This window comes from Leucoraja erinacea, chromosome 29 (genome assembly GCF_028641065.1).
Source record: "Leucoraja erinacea ecotype New England chromosome 29, Leri_hhj_1, whole genome shotgun sequence".
Taxonomy (NCBI): Eukaryota; Metazoa; Chordata; class Chondrichthyes; order Rajiformes; family Rajidae; genus Leucoraja; species Leucoraja erinaceus.
The window spans coordinates 9,826,293-9,835,259 of NC_073405.1; the positions used below are offsets into that span (position 1 = coordinate 9,826,293).

General features: G+C 42.1%; 1 protein-coding gene across 1 annotated transcript in view; it reads left to right on the forward strand.

Annotated features, from left to right (window-relative positions):
• The window catches only part of amh (anti-Mullerian hormone), a 28,120-nt gene extending 19,153 nt beyond the window's left edge, over positions 1 to 8,967 (forward strand). Inside the window, exons 4-5 of the mRNA XM_055658563.1 lie at positions 5,245 to 5,416; positions 6,015 to 8,967. Of these exons, the coding sequence (XP_055514538.1) occupies positions 5,245 to 5,416; positions 6,015 to 6,972 (1,130 nt within the window). The 3' untranslated portion in view covers positions 6,973 to 8,967. The remainder of the gene's footprint in view (positions 1 to 5,244; positions 5,417 to 6,014) is intronic.

Genomic DNA, 8,967 nt, shown 5'->3' on the forward strand with positions numbered 1-8,967 from the left:
AGGGAATGGAGTGATGTGCATCAGAGGAGAGGAGATTTAATTAACTTGGCATCGTGTTTAGTACGGACATTGTGGGCCGATGGATCTGTCCCTGTGCTGTACGGTTCTATGTCCTATGTAATATTAACAGTGAAACAGCACGGAAACAGGCCATCTCGACCCTTCTAGTCCGTGCCGAACACATAATCTCCCCTAGATATACCTGCGCTTAGACCATAACCCTCCATTCCCTTCCCATCCATATAACTATCCAATTTATTTTTAAATGATAAAAACGAACCTGCCTCCACCCTTCACTGGAAGCTCTTCTTACCACTCTCTGAGTAAAGAAGTTCCCCCCTCATGTTACCCCTAAACTTCAGTCCCTTAATTCTCAAGTACAGGCACCTCCCGTTCTATTCAAGGGTTCTGTCCTTGAAAAGCAGTGCTTAATTCAAATACGTGTAAATTAAACATATACTCGACTTCTTCTCTTCTTGTGTATGGCATGCACAGCCTAAAGTTGTAAGGCAGCTTGTTCTGTTTGATCTTCTGTTTGTGCACGCCAGGTTAATTCCATTTGTCGAAACAGGGTGGACCATGTGAAGGTTGCAATCTTCCACCCCATATACTCGACTAAGCTGCCAGGTGTAAATCTGAGCACATTATTTAAAAAATAAGAGCGCGTGAATCAGTCTTTAGTATTAAATGAACAGGTGCGTTATTTCAAAAACACAAACTTCATAAATCAAACTGTAGAGGGCATAAAATATATTTTACCCGAAGGGCCTGTTAACAGGCTGTACTCTTCTACGTAATGATTCTACTCCTAATTACTTAAGCCCCTGTCCCACTGTCCGAGGTAATTCAAGAGTTTTCCCGAGTTTTCCCCTGATCTGAACTCGGAGAATGTCCGTAGCGGGTCCATAGGAGTTCGTGGATGTCTCGTAGCGGCTCGTAATGCCAACGGTAGGTACTCGGGATATCCGGTAAACTCGTGACATTTTTTCATCCCTGCAAAAATTGTCCACGAGTAAAAAAATACTTGTGATGAAGAAAAGTGGTGCTTTTTACTTGTACGAGCCGCTACGAGACATCCACAAATCTTTTGTTGCGTGCTATCCAGTCAGCGGACAGACGACACGTGATTTCATTCGAGCCATAATTTACAGTGTATAGATACACGATAAGGGAATAACGTTTAGTGCAAAGTAAACCCAGCAAATCACCGACTCTTTCCTTTCCTCCACATTTGCTGCCTAAATTGCTGAATGTTTTCTTTATTTTTTTGATGGTTACCATAAAATGTTCTGTTAGCAGATGCTAACCAGTGGAGTGCAGCAAAGATCAGTGCTTGGGGCCTCAGCTGTTTACAATAGCTTATGGGGAGGACACCAAGGATAATGTTTCCTTTGCTAAAGAATGTCAAATGAGTTGGGAAGAAAATGCAAAGAGGCTGCGCAGGCCGTGAGTTGGCAAGGATGTGAGAAGCGGAAAATAGCACAAATTATAATCTGGAGACACAACGAACTGCAAATCGAAGGGCCGAATGGCCTCCTCCTGCACCTATTTTCTATGTTGTAATCGTGAGCGAAACACAAAGTGCTGGAGGAACTCAACAGGACGGGCAACATCTGTGGAGGGAACAGACAGGTGACGTTATGGGACATGGTGATTGCCAGATGGGCGGAGTAAGTGGAAAGTAGACAAAAGAGTCAAGAGTGTTTTATTGTCATATGTCCCAGATAGAACATTGGAATTCTTACTTGCTGCAGCACAACACAATATGTAAACATAGTACACTGTGAACAATATGATAAATGAGAGGGGGGGAAAAGTTCAGTGTGTATATATACACACGTATACTCATAAGCACACACACATATATATTTATCCTGTATTGTATTATATATATATATATATATATATATATATATATATATATATATATATATATATATATATATATATATATATATATACATACTCAAAAAACAAACAATAATAATAGTCCATTGTAGTTCAGAGCTTATATGAGGTTGTAGTGTTTAATAGCCATACGGCTGCAGGGAAGAAGTCAGATAAGGAGAGGAGAGGTGTCAAAGCCCTGCCAGTCTACTCTATCTATGCCTCTCTCGGGTCACTCCACAACGTCCATCCAGAGAAAACAATCCAATGTTGTCCAGCCTCTCCTTGTAGCTAATACCTTCTAATCCAGGCAGCAGTCTGGTAAATCTCTTCCGAACCCTCTCCAAAGCCTCTGCAACTCTTCCAATCTAGGGTCCTGCATTCAACGCTCACAATGCGGCTTTCTCTATGTTGGAGAAAACAAATGCAGATTGATGTCCGCTTTGTGGGGCATAGCCACTCCGTCAACAACAACGACTCTGAGCTTCTGATTGCCTTCTCCATTCTATTCCCATTCCCACTATCTGTCCACAACCTCCAATCCAGTTACAATAAAGGGCAACATAAACTTGAGAACAACACCTCAATAGTGAAAGGCCTGGATAGAGTGGATGTGGGGAAGATGTTTCCACTACTGGGAGAGTCCAGGACCACAGGTCAGAGCCTGCGAAGAAAAGTAACGTACCTTTGTAAAGCAATTGAGGAGGAATTTCTTTAGTCAGAGGGTGGTGAATCTGTGGAATTCATTGCAGGCTGTGGAGGCCAAGTCAATGGATATTATAAAGGCAGAGGTAGATAGATTCTTGATTAGTATGGGTGTCGGGGGTTATGGGGAGAAGGCAGGAGAATGGAGATGAGAGGAAAATATAGACCAGCCATGATTGAATGGCGCAGTATGTGACAGGAACAGAATAAGGCCATTCAGCCCATCAAGTCGGCTGCGGCAGCCGACTTGATGGGCCGAATGGCCTTATTCTGTTCCTATCACATATTAACTTACGATCCTTGTCTTCTGGGTACATTGTGGCCATTGGAACTTAATACTGAACCAAACAACTGTTGGCAATTGAAGTTTCTCTGCCGAGTTTTCCCAAAGTGGGAATGTCAAAGAATAGAGTGCATAGCTCTAAGGTGAGGGGAAGAAAATTTTAAAGAGATGTGCGGAGCATGTATTTTCACACAGTGTGGTGGGTGCCAAGGGTGGTAGAGAAGGCAGATACGATAGTGGCGTTTAAGACTGTTTAGATTGGCACATGGATATGCCAGGAATGGAGCGATATGGATCACGTGCAGGCAGAGAGATGAGTTTAACTTGATACTATGGTTCTGCACAGACATTGTGGACCTAAGGACCAGTTCCTGTGTTGTACAACAGTACAACACAGGAACTGGTCCTTAGGTCCACAATGTTCTGTGAATTCCTCCAGCACTTTTGTTCAGGCAACATGCTTCCTCTCTCTGACTCAGAACTGGCCATTTCTGCTGTAACTAATCCATCTGTGATACTTTTCTCTCTCCTTTAGCACAGTCTGACGTGCTGGCCATTTCCCACATCTCCACCCTTACCACGGGTTCCTCCGCCTGTGCTTTCCCACAGCCCTTTGTTAATTTATTTTAAGCAGATGGCTTCACCAAAGGCCCGTTACCACGGCAACCATGGGCCACACCTCAAAGACATAAATTTTTAAAAATATTCCCTTTGTCTCATCCAACCCTCCCCACCCCCTCTGCAACTTAAAACGTACTTGTTTGTCTCACTTATCCGGTTCCAATAGAAGTTGTTGCAAGATCACGTCAAGGTGATCTGTTTGCCAATGCATGCAGCCACAGAGTGGAAACTTGCCGAATATGTTCTTACATGGAGATCTGAGTTCTTTGTGAATATGTGAGATGTCCTAGCCAGCCTTTAACTTAAGGTTTAGGTTTTTTGTTATCACTTGGACCGAGAAGCAGTGAAAATCTTTTGTTTGCATGTTATCCCATCAAAGACAAGGGCCCTGATCTTAAAGAAAGGCCAAGTTAAGTCACTTTTATTTCTATAGCACATTTAAAAAACAACTCTCGTTGACCAAAGTGCTTTACATTGGTGGAGGTACAAACGTTATACAACAGTGGTTCGTAGATTAAGTACATACATAAATACATACATATAGCCCTCCCTCAGAGGACGTCAAGAAAGGCTTGAGAGTAAAGATTAAAGATGAGTTTTAAGTCACGACTTAAAAGAGTCGATGCAGAGGCCAGTTCTGATGGGAAGAGGGATGCTGTTCCACTGTCTCGGAGCTACAACAACAAAGGCGACTTTGATGGTATGAGACGGGAATTGGCTAGGATAGACTGGCATATTGTACTTAAAGGGTTGACGGTGGATATGCAATGGCAGAGATTTAAAGATCCCTTGGATGAATTACAACAATTGTTCATCACTATCTGGCGTAAAAATAAAACGGGGAAGGAGGCTCAACCGGCTAACGAGGGAAATTAGGGATAGTGTTAAATCCAAGGAAGATGCAGATAAATTGGCCAGAGGAAGCAGCAAACTGGAGGACTGGGAGAAATTTAGAATTCAACAGAGGAGGACAAAGGGGTTATTTACGAGAGGGAAAATAGAGCATGAAAGATAGCTTGCGGGGAATTTACAAAACTGACTGTAAAAGCTTCTTTAGATATGTGAAGAGGAAAAGATTAGTGAAGGCAAATGTAGGTCCCTTACAGTCAGAAACAGGTGACCAATTAAACAACTTCTTTGGTTCTGTCTTCACTGAGGAAGACACAAACAATCTCCCAGAAATACTAGGGGACTGAGGATCTAGCGTGAGGGAGGAACTGAAGGAAATTCACATAAGTCAGGAATGGTGCAAGGTAAACTGTAGGGACTGAAGACAGATAAATCCCCAGGGCCTGATGGTTTGCATCCCAAAGTACTCAAGGAGGTGGTCCAATAAATCGTGGATGCATTGGTGATCATTTTCCAATCTTCTATGGACTCTGGATCAGTTCCTGTGGGTTTCTGGTTTCCTCCCACACTCCAAAGACGTACAGGTTTGTAGGTTAATTGACTAGGTATAAATGTAAATTGTCCCTACTATGTGTAGGATAGTGTTAGTGTGCGGGGATCGTTGGTCGTCGCGGACTTGGGGGGCCGAAGGGCCTGTTTCCGACTGTATCTCGAAACTAAGTTAACTTAGACTGAGGTCAGGCAGTCAAGAAGTTTAGAAGCCAGTTGTAGATGTAGACTCCAAGGCCCAGATCCACAGATTTATAGATGTGCTCATTCAGTGTTATTGTTCATTAGTAAATAATTATTCATGCTGCTGATAATGAAGTGAATTTGCTCCCATTTAATGAGTTACGCAGGTGCTCTAATGAGGAGAGATGAGCTCCAGTCGTTGCTGTTTGGCTTTGATGAGAAACGCTTCACAAGGATGACTCCAGCCTTGTTTTTTCTGATCAAAGAGTTGAAGAACAAACTGATGGAGCCAAGCTGCACCTCAGTCCAGGAAGCAGAGCCACATCCAGCCATCACCGAGTAAGTATCAAAGTGCTGGAGTAACTCAGCAGGGTCAGGCAGCATCTCTGGAAAACATGGATAGGAGAGTTTGAAAAAGGGTCCCACCCTGAAATTTCAGTTATCCATGTTCTCCGCAGATGCTGCCTGACCCGCTGAGTTTTCAAGCTTCCATTTTTGCTGCCCGACAGGAGTGGGGAGAAGGAGGAATGACTGGGGTGGGACATGTTTTTGATTTATTTGACTGCTTTTCTGAGGCAGTGTGAAGTGTAGATGGAGTCAATGCTGGGCAGTCTGGGCTGTGTGATGGATTGTGTTGTTGGCATGAGTTAAAACAGACTTTCTTATGGGGCTTGAGACAAAATGGAGAATATTAAATGGAGTTGTGGGCTGATGCTCACATGCAGACAATAAGAGGCAAATGTCTGAGGCAGTCAAGATTTGAGTATGGGAGTCAAACAGAAATAGTTGCAGTGATGTATACAATACAATATCAATACCATTTATTGATGATTTGAACCTCACACTTTGTGTGTGACCAATGAAATTCATATCAAGTGGTATATATAGAGACACTTTTTGAATATATGAAGCCTAATGCAGTCAATTGTGCTTCTAGTGAAATCTCCAAGGTGGTTAAAAGATCGGAGAGTGATTATTTGGAAACGTTGGATGTTCCAATTCATTCAACATCTTCAAGCCATGGGTCCCCACGCGCATTCTTGCAACAACTCAACAGATTTCTGAATGTAGTATTAGATTACTCCACCGACCAAAATTCCCGATCTGTGCTTCACCTGGACAAAGAAACCATCGAAAGCCTTCCCCATCACTCGCTGAATATTTCAAACGCCTACGTCCTGGAGCTGTTGGTTCAGTCAGAAGAACCTCTGGTATTTCTGTTGCCGGAGAATGCGGAGAACTTTCTCCAGCAGATCATAGAACACGGAAACGTCGGGGAAACCGAGGAAAAGATACAGCAGCTTTTCCTCACCAAACTGAAAAACACCGTCAGAAAAGTGTTGGAAATACCCATTTTCCAGAATGAGAAGGTCCTGAAAAAGCTGATTCATCTTCTGAACGAGTGCAACTATCCCTTTCCACTTCCCGAGTTCCCCCAAGTCAGCATTTTGCCACAAGATGACCAAAAGAAGGGAAATAGCAGGCAAAAGACCTACTATACCTTCTTGTTGCTGAAGACTTTGCAAACAGTGAAGACCTTTTGGGAGAAGAGGCAGAAACTTTTTCGGCAAAATAGGAGTGCGACCAACCGATCCATCTGCAAATTGGAGGAACTCAGCATTGACTTTGAGCGTCTGTCATACGACTGGATCTTGGTCCCGAAGTTGTACAATATACATAATTGTGTTGGCTCTTGCAGGATTCCCTTAACAGGGAATGTATCTAATCATGTTGTCTTACTCATTAAAATGCAGGAACAAGGGCTTCCAACAAAACGGGAACCATGTTGCGTTCCGGTGGAGTATTCTGAACTTCTGCTGGCCGTGGTCAATGATCAAAGTAGCATGATCACTGTGTATAAGAACATGGTGGCAGAGGAATGTAAGTGTAGATGACCCAGGCGTGCAGCCATCTCAGGAGTCAAATATCGTCAGGAAGGACCAACATATAACTTAGAACAAAGAACAGTGCAGCGCAGGAACAGGCCCTTCAGCGCACAATGTCCATGCCCAACATGATGCCAAGTTAAACTAATCTCCCATGCCTGCACGTGATCCTTTTCCTTATATTGCCTGCCATATCCATGCGCCTACTTAAAAACATTACTCTGACATAGAAGGTTCTCGACACAAAACGTCACCTATGAACGTCACAGTATGTTCTCCAGAGATGTTTGCTGCCTGACCTGCTGAGTTACTCCAGGACTCTGTGTCCTTCTGCCTACTTAAAAGTCTCTTAAATGCCACAATCATATATGCCTCCACCACCACCCCTGGCAGAATGTTCCAGGCACGTACCACTCTCTGTGCAAAAATTCTTGGCCCACACATATCCTTTAAATTTTCCCCTTCCACCTAACAGCTATGCTAGTCGTGATATTTCCACCCTGGGGGAAAAGGTTCTGACTACCCTATCTATGCCCCTCATAATTTTAGATACTTCTATCAGGTCTCCCTCTATCAGGTCTCCCCTCAGCGTCCGTCGCTCCAGACTAAACAATGGAGTTTGTCGAACCTCTCCTTATAGTTAATACTCTCTAATCCATGAATATTTGTGGTTACACATTTCGTAGCAAAATCATGTGTCAGCATGAACAGATTCTGTAACCGATTCGATTTACTTCATCTGTTTTCAAATGACCCAGAAATGCAAAATTCAAATATGTCATAAATCCCCAATGAAAATTGTTGGAGTAAGCGAATCTGTCTCTCATTTGGTTTAGTTATTTTTTTAAACAAAATACTTATATATTCTCTTTGGAAAGTAAGCTGCAACAATCTGTTACATACAACATGCTAATGAGAAGTTTTTAATTACTACTTGAGCCATAATCAAACCAATACAATGATGATCAGAATTCTCAAAACCAATGAGAATCAAATCAATTTATTTCCATTTGCTGAAAAGTACATGACTAGTCTGAAGAAAGGTCCCAACCAGGAACTCCACCTATTCATGTCCTCCAGAGATGATGCTTGCCCCGCTGAGTTACTCGAGTACTTTGTGTTTTACTCAAGGGTGCATGACTAGTTGCAGGCAAGAACGTTTCAATTCCTAAGAAAATTTGCAGGAGGTAGGTGTGTGTGAGTGTGTGCATGCGTGCATGTGTATGTGTTTGTCTAATTCACATACAATAAGGCTCAACTGAATACTTTAATAAATGGCTTGTTGAAACCTACAAAAATCAAAGGAGAATTTTGCTTGATTAGAATAATATCCTTAATGTTGGATTGAACCTGACTGCCTGAGTGGAAAGTTGATAGCAGTTGGTGTCACCTTGCATGCAATCCATTAAGAAGTAGCTCAGAGCAAAGGATTTGAACATATGACGATATTTTAACTGAAAATACACATTAGCAATCAGTTATGGGCTAAATGTATTTTATGTACTTGTATATCATGTAATCGCTCTGCAATTTCATGGCGTATTTATTGGCGTATGAATTGCGGAACAATTTATTTTAAATTAAGTATTCATATTAATCAGCTTTCTTTTCTGAACTAGCCCGTGGATTCTCTTCCAATAAGGTGTAATTTAAGAGAACACCATTGAATCTATGAGATGCTATTCAATAATATCCTTGAAATAGAATGAAGGTGGAAAACTATAATACGAGTTTGTGATCTTGTCACTCCCTTCATGAGAAGGCAACTTAATGAGATGCCTTCTGCCAGGAGAGAAAGTGTTGCTCTTTGCTGCTCTCCAGTGATCATCTCAGGATGAGTAATTACAGACATCACTCAAGAAAGGAAGAGAACAATAGTTTAAGTTGGGAAAAGTTTCTTAAATATTCTACAGAAGACAATATGACCTTCTGCTAATGATACCAGACACTCTCTTATTCTCTGTTGTTATATTTGCCTTGTATTTTACATTATCATCCAATAAT